The 14,681-nt window shown below is 43.7% G+C and overlaps 1 protein-coding gene across 1 annotated transcript in view; it reads right to left on the bottom strand.

The window, feature by feature from the left end:
• The window catches only part of FRYL (FRY like transcription coactivator), a 321,897-nt gene that overhangs the window by 130,210 nt on the left and 177,006 nt on the right, over nucleotides 1-14,681 (bottom strand). Inside the window, exon 33 of the mRNA XM_074951439.1 lies at nucleotides 4,739-4,998. Coding sequence (XP_074807540.1) covers nucleotides 4,739-4,998 — 260 coding nt within the window. The remainder of the gene's footprint in view (nucleotides 1-4,738; nucleotides 4,999-14,681) is intronic.

Raw genomic sequence — 14,681 nt, 5'->3', positions numbered from 1 at the left:
CTTGAGAAAAAGGAAACCTAAACCTTATAAGCAGCTGCTATGTTTTATCCATTTCTATACACTGAAGCTTTTATGAATGCTCATCCTCTTTAATATATTCCCCAAATACAAGTAGTTATCTCAGGGTCACTACAGTGAGCAAAGACTAACAATTTATAGTAAAAGCTGTGTTATCCAGCACTTTATCAACCAGAAAGCTCTATCATCCGGCATTTCTAATATCTCCCAATACAAATCTTTAATCTAGTAACCGGGACTGGTATACTGTCCAGGAGGTTATGCAATTGCACATTCTACACTCTACTTTTATGCAAAAGAGGCAGAAGACAAGTAAACAAGCGGATACCATGGATTTATTCAAAAAAGCAGCTTCCAGGGTGTGTCATAGGGTCATTACAGATTCAGCCCAATCTCCTACACCTTCTACATCTACAATGATAACTGACTTTGATAATGATGTCCCTGAGGCACTGCAAGAGCCTGAAGTGCCTTTTGAATCAAAGAAAGATTAAATTATGTTCAGTATAGTTTTACTGTTAAGAGTATTTTTAGTGATCTTGGTGTACGCCATGCACTGCCCATAGTGATATGTAGTGTCATAAGATAACCTACTGTATAGAAAACTTTACCTGTATACACTTAAGTGCTTCAAGAAACCAACCACTCTGCAATGCAGTACTACTGGATTGGTGAGTACCTGTAAACTTTATCCATTTTATTGTATTCTAATTCTTTGAAAATTGGTATTCAATTGGTAAGTATAACTCTTAGTTAACTGGAATTTGAGACTAACCGGCACCCCTCATTCCCCCAACATGCTGGATAAGCTTTTACTGTAGTTTGGAATGCATACTTGTCAGCTATGCAGATTTAGCTGCCACTGCTGAGGTTTTACTAATGCACCCCAGCTACTGACAGTCCTACACAACGTCCTAGAAACCACTTACTACCTGAATTTTTTAATTTAAAAAGCCAGCCTTTCACCACTAGGAGCCACTGGGCAGAGGAGCAGGCACTCTTACCCTCCCTTTTTCTCTGCTGTGATACAGAAAATAAGTGAGACAAGGGAAGCAGACAGCCTTCAGTCAGCTACCAGCAACAGGATTAGCCCACACCACTACCATCTCTCTCATATCCCACCCTTCCACATCACTCTCAGAACTTCCGTGTCTAAGGAGATAAAAGGTTAAGGATAATCTAGGCATGGGCCAATACATAAACAAATACTTTGCCTCAGTCTTTAATGAGGAGCTTTGGGATAAATGGTAGGACGACAAATGGGAACGAGGATATGGAGGTAGATATTACCACATCCGAGGTAGAAGCCAAACTTGAACCACTTAATGGGACTAAATCGGGGGGCCCAGATCACCTTCATCCAAGAATACTAAAGGAACGGGCACATGGAAGTGCAAGCCCATTAGCAAAAATTTTTAATGAATCTGTAAACTCAGGGGTTGTACCATATGACTGGAGAATTTCTAACATAGTTCACTTTTTCCCCCCCCTTTCTTAAAAATAGGATCTGGGTAACTACAGGCCAGTTAGTTTGACATCTGTAGTATGCAAGGTCTTGGAAAAAATTCTGAAGGAGAAAGTAGTTAAGGACATTGAGGTCAATGATAATTAGGACAAAAGACACCATGGTTTTACAAAAGGTAGATCGTGTCAAACCAACCTGAACTCCTTCTTTGAGAAGGTAACAGATATTTTAGACAAAGGAAACGCAGTGGATCTAATTTACCTCGATTTCAGTAAGGCATTTGATATGGTTCCACATGGGGAATTATTAGCTAAATTGGAAAAGATGGGGATCTGTATGAAAATTGAAAGTTGGATAAGGAATTGGTTAAAGGGGAAACTACAACAGGTCACAATGAAAGGTGAACTGTCAGGCTGGAAGGATATTACTAGTGGAGTTCCTCAGGGATCGGTTTTGGGACCAATCTTATTTAATCTTTTTATTACTGACCTTGGCTCAAAAAGTGGGAATGTGCTAATAAAGTTTGCGGATGACACAAAGCTGGGATGTATTGCCAATACAGAGAAGGACCGGGATATCATACAGGAGGATCTGGATGACCTTGTAAACTGGAGTAATAGTAATAGGATGAAATTTAATAGTGAAAAGTGCAAGGTCATGCATTTAGGGATTAATAACAAGAATTTTTGTTATAAACTGGGGACGCATCACTTGGAAGTAACAGAGGAAGAGAAGGACCTCTGAGTATTGGTTGATCACAGGATGACTATGAGCCGCCAATGTGATATGGCTGTGAAAAAAGCTAATGAGGTCTTGGGATGCATCAGGCGAGGTATTTCCAGTAGAGATAAGGAGGTGGTTAGTAGCATTATGCAAGGCACTGGTGAGACCTCATCTGGAATATTGTGTGCAGTTCTGGTCTCCCATGTTTAAGAAAGATGAATTCAAACTGGAACAGGTACAGAGAAGGGCTACTGGGATGATCAGAGGACTGGAAAACCTGTCTTATGAAAGGAGACTCAAGGAGCTTGGCTTGTTTAGCCTAACTAAAAGAAGGCTGAGAGGAGATATGATTGCTCTCTATAAATATATCAGAGGGATAAATACCACAGAGGGAGAAAAATTATTTAAGCTCAGTACCAAAGTGGACACAAGAACAAATGGATATAAACTGGCCATCAGGAAGTTTAGACTTGAAATTAGACAAAGGTTTCTAACTATCAGAGGAGTGAAGTTCTGGAACAGCCTTCCAAGGGAAGCGGGGGGGGCAAAGGACATATCTGGCTTCAAGACTAAGCTTGATAAGTTTATGGAGGGGATGGTATGATGGGATAAGCCTAATTTTGGCTATTAATTGATCTTTAGCTATTAGCGGTAGATATGCCCAATGGCCTGTGATGGGATGTTAGATGGGATGGGATCTGAGTTACGACAGAGAATTCTTTCCTGGGTGTCTAGCTGGTGAATCTTGCCCACACGCTCAGGGTCTAGCTGATCGCTATATTTGGGATCGGGAAGGAATTTTCCTCCAGGGCAGATTGGCAGAGGACCTGGGGGGGTTTCGCCTTCCTAATCAGCGTGGGGCACGGGTCACTTGTTGGGGGATTCTCTGCACCTTGAAGTCTTTAAACCACGATTTGAGGACTTCAATAGCTCAGACATAGAATCATAGAATATCAGGGTTGGAAGGGACCCCAGAAGGTCATCTAGTCCAACCCCCTGCTCAAAGCAGGACCAATTCCCAGTTAAATCATCCCAGCCAGGGCTTTGTCAAGCCTGACCTTAAAAACCTCTAAGGAAGGAGATTCTACCACCTCCCTAGGTAACGCATTCCAGTGTTTCACCACCCTCTTAGTGAAAAAGTTTTTCCTAATATCCAATCTAAACCTCCCCCATTGCAACTTGAGACCATTACTCCTCGTTCTGTCATCTGCTACCATTGAGAACAGTCTAGAGCCATCCTCTTTGGAACCCCCTTTCAGGTAGTTGAAAGCAGCTATCAAATCCCCCCTCATTCTTCTCTTCTGCAGACTAAACAATCCCAGCTCCCTCAGCCTCTCCTCATAAGTCATGTGCTCTAGACCCCTAATCATTTTTGTTGCCCTTCGCTGGACTCTCTCCAATTTATCCACATCCTTCTTGTAGTGTGGGGCCCAAAACTGGACACAGTACTCCAGATGAGGCCTCACCAGTGTCGAATAGAGGGGAACGATCACATCCCTCGATCTGCTCGCTATGCCCCTACTTATACATCCCAAAATGCCATTGGCCTTCTTGGCAACAAGGGCACACTGTTGACTCATATCCAGCTTCTCGTCCACTGTCACCCCTAGGTCCTTTTCCGCAGAACTGCTGCCTAGCCATTCGGTCCCTAGTCTGTAGCGGTGCATTGGATTCTTCCATCCTAAGTGCAGGACCCTGCACTTATCCTTATTGAACCTCATCAGATTTCTTTTGGCCCAATCCTCCAATTTGTCTAGGTCCTTCTGTATCCTATCCCTCCCCTCCAGCGTATCTACCACTCCTCCCAGTTTAGTATCATAGGTTAGGGGTTTATTACAGGAGTGGGTGGGTGAGATACTGTGGCTTGCGTTGTGCAGGACATCAGACTAGACGATCATAATGGTCCCTTCAGACCTTAAAGTCTATGATTCTATGACAAGGAGGGAGGGAGAAAGATGTAATTTACTAAATGGAGAGAGAATATAAAGAAAACCTATTGTTTACTTGGAGGCAGGAAGAAACAGAATGACAAACAAATCATCCAGGGAGAATGAAGAAACAGAGAAGACAAACACAATCTGAGCAATCCCTTTGAGGTTCTCTCACCACTAGTTTTTAGGTAGGCTTGTTGGGTTGTTGTTTTTTAAGTTACACAAGGAAGTTATCTATCTAGATATCTAAATTATGGGACAGCAATTTTAAGCCTCTGATCATTAAGACATTCTTATTGAAAATAACCTGTTATTATTTTATAGGCTCAATAGCATGCCATGTGCTTCTCCTAAAATTGCCCAGAATGTTCATTAAACTATTTGGTAGCTCCCAGACCCACAAGTAATTTGGAGAACTGGCTTTTGAAAATTTTTGCATAAGCTGACAACCATGCTAATGAAGAATTTCATACTGCCTAAATCAGCTTGCTAATAAAAGCTCACTAACTGGTATCAGTAGCCCTACACATCCCCTCTTTCCCTTCTGGATTTAACAATTCTCTGAATCAAACAACAAGAAACATCAAAAGACTGGTTTTACCTGTGCTGTCATATACATCAGATTGTTTAAAACCATAGCAGTAGCCTGTGGTGATCCCCAGCCTTCTCCTCGTAGCCAGCGTCTGCTGTTTACCATCATTTCTCGGTCTTTTAAAGAATCCTCTTCATCTTCTTCTTGATGCCGTATTGTTGGCAAAGGTTTCAAATCTACCAACTCAATATTATTCATCCACGGTAGCAAATAGTGCAGCATCACCTGTCTCCCAGCAGGGCGTGCTGTTTGAATTCTCTGGCTTACCTCTGTTTTTCAAAAATAAATACATACATAAAATACAAATCCATAAATATTACTAGAAAAGTTTCTGTAGTAGTATATTTATAGTTTTAGTATTTCATACAAGAATAAATTAATACTATTATTAGGGCTGTCAATCACAGTTAACTCACGCAATTAACTCAAAAAATTAATCGTGATTAAAAACGAATCACGATTAATCACATTTTTAATCACACTGTTAAACAATAGAATTCCAATTGAAATGTATTAAATATTTTTGATGTTTTCTACATTTTCAAATATATTGATTTCAATTACAACACAGAATACAAAGTGTACAGTGCTACCTTCATATTATTTTTATTACAAATATTTGCACTGTAAAAATGATAAACAAAATAAATATTTTTCAATTCACCTCATACAAGTACTGTAGTGCAATCTCTTTATGGTGAAAGTGGAACTTACAAATGTAGAATTTTTTTTGTTACATAACTGCACTCAAAAAACCAAACCAATGTAAAACTTTAGAGCCTACAAGTCCACTCAATCCTACTTCTTGTTCAGCCAATCACTAAGACAAACAAGTTTGTTTCCATTTATGGGACATAATGCTGCCCACTTCTTTTTTTACAATGTCACCCTGAAAGTGAGAATAGGCGTTTGCATGGCACTTTTATAGCTGGCATTGCAAGGTATTTATGTGCCAGATATGCTAAACATTCGTATGCCCCTTCAAGCTTCGGCCACTGTTCCAGAGGACGTGCTTCCATACTGATGATGCTCATTTAAAAAAAAAAAAAAAAAGTGTTAATTCTCCCGTGAGGGAGAACTGTATGTTTCCTGTTCTGTTTTACCCGCATTCTGCCATATATTTCATGTTATAGCAATCTCGGATGATGACCAAGCACGTTATTCATTTTAAGAACACTCACTGCAGATTTGACAAAATGCGAAGATGGTACCAATGTGAGATTTCTAAAGATAGCTACAGCACTCAACCCAAGGTTTAAGAATCTGAAGTGCCCTCCAAAATCTGAGAGGGATGAGGTGTGGAGCATGCTTTCAGAAGCCTTAAAAGAGCAACACTCCGATGCAGGAACTACAGAACTGAACTACCAAAAAAGCTAGTGGCATCTGACTCAGATGATGAAAATGACTATGCATCAGGCCGCACTGCTTTGGAATGTTATCATGCAGAACCTGTCATCGGCATGGACGCATGTCCTCTGGAGTGGTGGCTGAAGCATGAAGGACATATGAACCTTTAGCGCATCTGGCACGTAAATATCTTGCGACGTCTGCTACAACAATGCCATGCAAACACCTGTTGCCACTTTCAGGTGACACTGTAAACAAGAAGTGGGGAGCATTATCTCCTGCAAATGGAAACAAACTTGTTTGTCTGAGCAATTGGCTGAACAAGAAGTAGGACTGAGCGGACGTGTAGGCTCTGAAGTTTTACATTTTTTTATTTTTGCATGCAGTTATTTCTTGGTACACAATTCTACATTTGTAAGTTCAACTTTCATGATAAAGAGATTGCACTACACTATTTGTATTAGATGAACTGAAAAATACTACTACTTTTGTTTTTTACTGTGCAAATATTCGTCATAAAAAATAATATAAAGTGAGCACCGTACACTGTATTCTGTGTGGTAACTGAAATCAATATATTTGAAAATGTAGAAAACATCAAAAATATTTAAATAAATGGTATCCTATTATTCTTTAAAAGTGTGATTAATCACACGATTATTTTTTTTAATCACTTGACATCCTTATTATAGAAGATATTTCTTATTTAATTGAGAACAAATTTGTCCTCACAATCCAAATGAAGGATACAGATTTCAACCGAATAAGCCTTTTGCTGAACAAAATTATATTGCAGAATTGGAATGCTGAAAGTGCAGGTAGTATCAACTGAAGGAAGCCCATACATGGAAACTCTCTTTATTAAAAACAGTTAACTATGTATCCATTTCAAAAACAATTTAAACTGAAAACCAATTGTATTAGGGTTAAATATTTCATATTCACTAATCTAACAGACAAGATAGTCAGTTATAAAGCAAAAGGATCATGTCAGAAGTTGTCTGGTTAAAAGAAACTACTTAAAGTGTCTTTAAAGTTGTCTAAGGCACTGATCCTGCAAAGACCTATGCATGTCCTTGAAGTCTCAGGGTGACATTCTGGCCCCAACAGAAGTCAATGGCAAAATTCCAATTGACTTCAGCATGACAAGGATTTAATCCAGCGTGTAAAGTCAAGCAAGAGTTAAATCTTTGCAGGACAGGGTTCTACTGAGTAGGTTATGACTTCAGCCATTAAAAGAAGAACTACGCCTTCTCTACATGGCTGAAGAGCACACAATACCATTTTTTAACATAATGAGCGACTGAAAGAATGCCAGATCATTGCAAGACTAACATATCCAAAAAGTCAAACCACTACATGCTCGGGATTTGGCACTGACAGGACATATGGAATGCCTCTAGCTGTTCCAAGTCTGCCTGTAAGAGTCCAGTTTCTCACCCATTTAGCAATACAGGGAGCACACAGGTTTGACAGATCTTGAACTCTGTCTCAGCACAAAGATGTTTTTGCATCCGTACCCGAGACATGGACTTCATTCAGGAGGTGACAAGACCCATCAGCTGAAGAAGAAACAGTTACTAATCTGCTCTGTAACTACTTTGCTTCAAATGTGTTGCACATATCCATTCTACTTCAGGTGTGGGCACACTCAGGGCATAGCTGTCGGAGATTTTTCTCTCAGCAGTACCTGGTCAGGGTGGCTCATGTGCCCTCTGCTGCCTCATGCTGCTGCATGATGGTGCTGCGCCACCCCTGACCCGCTTTCTCACTGCTCATGACAATTGTTGGAATGTGTGCCCTTGCTAGTGAAAGTTTTTCCTCTTATTTGTATATAGCGTGTACCTGTTTCAGTAGTTTGTTTTTGGTTAGTTATAGATATAAGTTTTCTTTTGAAGTGTTTTCAAACACTTCAGTTCCTGTTCCTGGGTACTGGTACTGTTGCACTCCTCATTCACCAGGGTTTAAACCCTGCCAATTTTGCAAGCTGCCAATACCAGTGAATGACCCACACTCCAGCTGCCTGAAGTGTCTTGGGGAGACTCATATCAGGGTTCAGTGTCAAATCTGCAGACTTTAAACCTAGAATCAAGGAACACAGTGAGGTCAGGCTTAAGTTTCTGCTGATAGAGGCAAAGCTGAGCCCACATGGGAGTCTATTTGATGAAGAAGAGGAAGTTACTCACCTTGTGCAGTAACAAGGGTTCTTTGACATGTGCCCCCTGTGGGTGCTCCACTTTAGGTGTCGGTGTGTCCACTTTTTGGTGGCAGTGCTTGGTCGGGGTGCGCGTGCACAGTAGTCATCTCAGAGTACCATTGGCACCTCATTTAGCATGCGTACGACCTGACCTGTTCAGTTCCTTCTCTATCGCAGAGCTCAAGGCATGAACTCCGAAGTAGAGGGGAGGAGGGTGGGTAGTGGAGCACCCACAGGGACACACATCTCGAAGAACTCTCGTTACTGCACAAGATGAGTAACTTTCTTTTCTTCTTTGAGTAGTGTCCCTGTGGGTGCTCCACTTCAGGTGTCTGAAGAACAGTGCCCCGCTGTGGACGGTAGGGGCTTTGGAGTCGTGTGTTGTTGCAGAGAGCACGGTAAGGCCTAATATAGGACTTGTCTACACTGGCAATTTACAGCGCTGCAACTTGCTCACTCATACTGCCAGGCGCAACAGATAAGGGAACCAAGTCTGTCTGAACCACATTGGAACAATTAGTAAGATATGGGCCTAGTCAGTCTGTATCTTGTGAATGACTCATGAGATTAGAGGTATCGGTGGGAATGCGTACATGAGTGATGTATCCCCTAGTGACTTGGGTGCTAGTCCCACTCTAGAGCAGAAAAGTGGGCACTTGTGGTTTGTTACTGATGCGAACAGGTATACAGATGGATAGCCCCATTTTTGGAATATCAATTGGAGGACACTATCGTGTATTTCCCACTTGTGTTCCTCAGAGAAGTGTCTGCTTAGTGTGTCCACCATCATATTCTGACACCCCAGGAGATAAGATACTGAGATGGGTACGTTGTGGTGAATGCACCAGTTCCACAATTTCAGGGCCTGGTGCAGAGTGAATGGGAGAAAGCTCCTGTTTGACAATTGATATCGAACATGCATACTATATTGTCAGTCAGTATGTGGATTGATTCGTTCCATATGATTGGGAGGAAGTGCCTACGTGCATTGCATACTGCTTGGACCTCCAGGAAATTGATGTGGAGCTGAGTTTCCATCGGTGACCGCTAGCCTTACATGGTGTACTGGTCTAAGTGAGCTCCCCAGCTTATGAGTGATGCGTCGGTCATGATTATTAGTGATAGAGGATCCTGTTGGAAAGAAATCCCTGTGCAGGTGTTTTCTGGTTTCAGCCACTACTTGAGTGATGCAATGACCTTTGAGGGTATTGTCACTCTTTTGTTTAGACTGTTTGCAGGGAGTGTACACAGTGCTCAGCCAGCCCCGTAGGCACCGCATATGCAGTCTCGCATGTCTCACCATGAACATCATGGCTGACATGTGACCTAATATTTGTAGGCAGGTTCTGGAGGACATTTTAGGGCTGCCAGTGACTGTCGAGATGAGGTTGGCATTGTCAAGAATCTGTGATGGGGCAACAGTGCCCTGGCCTGTGTGGAGTCGAGGTAGGCCCCAGTGAATTCCAGTTGTTGCACTGGGTTCAGTGTAGATTTCTGTATATTTATCTGCAACCCTAGTGTCTGGAACAGCTTGATGGTTGTCTTCTACACCAGTGATCTCCAAAGTGGGGTGCGTGCACCCCAGTGTGTCCGCAAGACCATCCCTGGGAGTGCGCAGCAGGAGGAGTGCCGCCGAAGGAGAGCTGCTGACACACCGACAGCAGCTCAGCTCTCCCCGACCTTTGATTCTTCGGTGGCACGCCAGCGGCAGCTCGGCTCTCCCTGCTCTGTCTTTGGTGGCACGCCGGCGGCAGCCTTTTTTTGTTTGTTTTTTTATGCTTCCCTAGAGCTGGCCCTGGCGGTGCATGATCCAGAAAGTTTGGAGACCGCTGTTCTACACCATGTGTGTCGCTTCTTCCCGAGTTGTGCCTTTCAGTAGACAATCATCTAGGTACGGGAAGATCATCACTCCTCTCCTTTGTAAATGGACTGCCACTATGGCGAGGGTTTTTAAAAAAAACTCGAGGGGCAGTGGAAAGGCCAGAAGGTAGTATTCTGTATTGGTAATGGTTGATCCCTACCAAGGATCTTAAAAATGGTCTCTGCACTGGGTGTATGGTAATATGAAAGTAAGCATCTTGGAGGTCAAGGGCTGAAAAGCAGTCCCCCTTGTCTAGAGCTGGAATAATTGTGGCCAGTGTGACCACTTTGAATCTATGATTCCGCACAAATTTTGTTGAGCTTCCAAAGACCTAAGATGGGCCTCCATCCACCGTTTTTCTTTTTGGTGAGAAAATAATGGGAGTAAAAACCCTTCCCTTTGTATTGAGCTGGAATTTGATCCACGGCACCCAATTGTATGAGATGGTTCACTTTCTGTTGTAAGAGGTGCTCATGAGAAGGGTCCCTGAAGAGGGACGGGGAAAGAAGTAGGGTAGTGGGAAGAGCGAGGAAGGGGATGGCATTATCCGATATTATAATCTGCAGTACCCATTGGTCTGGTTTCATTGCTGCCCAGGCATGGTAGAATGGGCACAGGTGGTGGCCAAAAGGTTGGGTAGGAGTATCTTACAGCGCTGTATCGTGGGGGAGATCGTTCAGACCCTCGACCAAGACTTCAAAACTGTGGCTTGGTGGTAGATGGTTGCGAAGAGGAGGACTGAGTTTGAGTAGCCCTACATCTTTGTGAACATTGTTTATTTCTGTTCTGGTCAAACTGCCATTGTTGTGGCTGGTGGAAAGAGGTGTCTCTGCCCTTTTGGTACAGTTTTGTTAGGAGACATGTCTATGGCTAAGGTGCGCAGGGTGGCACTAGAGTCCTTCATAGAGTGAAGAACGTTGTCCGTTTTTACGGAGAAGAGTTTCTCCCGGTTGAAGGGGAGATCTTCTACCTTGAGTTGGAGCTCTTTGAGGATCCCGGACGACTGCAACCACAAGGCCCTATGCATTATGACTGCCATGGCCATTGTTCTCGCTGCAGTGTCCGTTACATCCATCGAGGCCTGTAGGGCTGTCCAGGCAATTAGCTGTTCCTCCTTCATGATAGCATTGAACTAAGGATGTTTTTCTTCCGGTAAGGCATCAAGAAATTCTTGCAATTTACTATAATTGTCGTAGTTGTACTTGGCTAAAAGGGCCGAATAATTGGCTATCTGCAAGCGGAGTGTAACTGATGAGTATACTTTTCTGCCTAAGAGGTCTAATCGTTTATGTTCTTCGTCCTGTGGAGTGGACAGGAATTGGGGTTGTTAGCTGTGATAGTTAGCAGCTTCTACCACTAGAGAATTGGGTTATGGATGAGAGAACAAAAAGTCCACCCTTTTAGCCGGGACGAAGTACTTCCTGTTGGCTCTTTTGCTGGTAGGTGGTATGGTTGCGGGGGTCTGCCAAATATTCTCTGCCAGTTCCATTATGGCATCATTTATTGGTAGTGCAATTTTGGATGTAGTGGATGTCTGTAAAATTTGCAGTAGCTTGTACTGGTTTTCTTGCACCTCTTCTAGGGAGATGTCTTGTCTGGCAGATACTCAGTTCCTGAAATTGTTTCAGGTCATTAACTGTGCTTGGAGGTGGTGGTAAGACTGCCTCGTCATGGGAAGACAATGGGTTGCGGGCTGGGGAAATGTCTGCATGGTCCAAACCTTCTTCCTCCTCATCTACCATGTACTCTGGTGCTTCTGACGTCTCTCTGCTTGGGGAAGTTGGAGAACGAATTTCCCTTCAGGCTGGGGTTGAGGGCCTAGTGTAGTAAGCCTTATATGTCACCCATGGGTCCCAGGGGTGGCCACTGCATGGGAAAGGACATCAGAGCACACATCCAGGGTTGCCTGTACTATTGCTGCATCTCGCGAGGTTGGCGAGATTTGGTCCTAACAGCTTCACATGGTGGTCTTCGCCCCATGGGTGAAGAATGCTGGGAGGAGAAGCAGCTCCAATGTACTTCCTCCTCTTCATCACTGGAGATGGGCTGGGGAGCAGGAGAAGTGGACTACTGCTCAGTTATTTGTTCCAGAGATCCCTCGGTACCGCGCAAGGGCGATTGCAGCACCGAGGAGACCGCTATGTCCTTGTGCTGTAGAAACTGCTGCATAGTCGCTTGTTTCTGTGGCAGCAGTGCTGCTGGTGCAGATGCAGTTGGTGCTTTTGTTGAGACGGTTGGTGCCGTTCTCAGCCTGTCTGTCAGTGCCGATGACTGAGTTGGTGATGGGCAGCATTGCCTGTCTCAGTGCCCACTCCCACACCAGAGTGGTTGTTGCGGGGGAGGAGGAGGATATCAACTCCATTCCAGAGTGGCGGGGCTCGGCAGAGGTCCACGGAGGGAGAGAGATGGAGGTGCCCGGAGCCTCAAAGGTGCTCACTCTACTTGAGCTCGGCACTGTGGATAGCGACCTTGCCAGGGACCTCTTCTTTCTCTGAGTGTCCCTATTAGGGGAGGTTGTGGCTTGCTTCCTAGACGATTTGGATGACTGAACACTCCCATTAGCAGAGGTTTTGCTCAGGGAACTATCTGCTGATGTCAATTTTGCTCCCTGAGGAGGAGGCTGAAGGAACTTTTCCATCAAAATCACTGTGAGGCAGAGATCTCGACCACACATTGCCCTGACTTTAAGGCTGCTGCAATGGGCACATTTCTGAGGGATATGGGTTTCCTCCAAATAATGGACACAAAATGAGTGGCCGTCTGAGACTGTCATTGCCTCACAACAAGAGTCACATCATTTAAACCTGGGTGAGCCGGGCATCATGGTCATTAAAGTTTCCCAATGGGAAAGAGTGGGAAAAATAAAAAATATATCTATAAAAAAAATTTGGGGGTTGGGGGTAGGGGGGAAGAACAATAAACTAGACTTACTAAACTACAGCTAATCTAACTATTTCTATAAAGAGAAAAATGAAGAGGCAGCACTGCCACTGAGCTTCATCTGCAGCTGAGGATGGTTGAGAAGGAACTGAACTAGTCGGGTTGTGCATGCTACATGAGGCACCAATGGCACTACGAGACGACTACTGTGCACTCGTGCCCCAACCAAGCACTGCCACTGAAAATCTCTGATCTGTGGCACAGGGACACACCAACACCTAAAGTGGAGCACTTCTTCAAGGGACACTACTTGTAGAAGAACATTTGGTTTACTGTGACTGTTTGAACTCTGCTTGCAGCCTAGGTAGATGAATTCATCAGCACTCTTCATGGTACTCAACCCCACCTGAACTGGGGATTCTGGTGTCCAAGCTACAAGATTCAGGACATTGGTTTTCTGCCATGAGACATCTGACCCCATCTTGTGGATGGCATTTTGGAGACCTAGGAGTGCAAGGCTGAAATTCTCCCACTTCTCTATAAGCAAGGCAGTATCGTCAGCCTTGATTACTTGACTTGTAAACACTTCTTGACAAACCTTGATTTTGATGCATGGAGTGGAAAGTCCTAATATACAGCTAATAGCTCAACAGAACAGTGCCAGGGCAAGAATGTATCCCTGCCACACACCTGAGGATGTGTAGAAATGCAGCGAAAGCTGTGCCCCAATGCATACTCTTGCACAAGTTTCAGTGTGAAGATCATGCACCAGATTTAACAGAACATTTGGAACACCAACTCCTTTCAGTGCGACCCAAAGTGCTAATCTGTCAACCGAATCAAAAGTTTCTTTGATATGGAGGTGTGCCACATGAAGCAGGTGGTTAAATTCTCCATGCAACTCAACCAGAAGCTGGAGGGTAAGGACAGTGTCCATTGTCGACCATCTGCAGTGAAACATGATTGCTGACAATATCTGTTATGAAATAGCTGCATCCTACCAACCAGAATGTGAGCGAAAATCTTTCCAGGGACCAATAAGAATGAGATTAGCCTGTAGTTCCATACTCGGTGCAAGATCCTCTGCCCTGATTTATGGACATATGATGCCCTCTTTGCACTCTGCTGGTACTCTGCCTGATGTCCACCTTTCTAAGAACAGGTTATGTAGGCCCATGAGCACCGGTTCCAAGGCACCTTTGAGTAGCTTGGTTAGAATACCATCAGGTCCAGCAGCATGTCCATCCTGTAACTTTTGGATGTCCTTTCATGCTTTCTTGAATGACGGAGGATCGGTGTTCATCCCTGGATGAACAGCTGTGTAGTTTGCCAGGTCATGTAGCTCTAAACAGTCATCAGCAGGACCATGGTTCAGCATGCTTTCATAATGTGTTTTCCATCTGTCCAGGACATCATCCATCACTGAGCAGGGAGAGCTGTCTGGTTTCATAATGAGGATTTTAGAAGGCTGCCAGCCAAGCAGGTGATGGCACTGTATTCAGGATACAGATTGTTGTTCACTGGCAGCCTTATATCTCTGCAGAGTTCTGTTAAAGTTAAAGGGTCTCCTTAAAGATGTTCACAGATGGATTCTTTTGTGGGATTTGAGTTTAATATAGAAATAGTCTTCATGCATTAATCTATTCATATTGATGCAAACTGAAAAT

The sequence above is a fragment of the Natator depressus genome, chromosome 4, assembly GCF_965152275.1.
Source record: "Natator depressus isolate rNatDep1 chromosome 4, rNatDep2.hap1, whole genome shotgun sequence".
NCBI classification, from domain to species: Eukaryota; Metazoa; Chordata; order Testudines; family Cheloniidae; genus Natator; species Natator depressus.
This window is presented reverse-complemented; position numbering and strand designations above follow the sequence as displayed.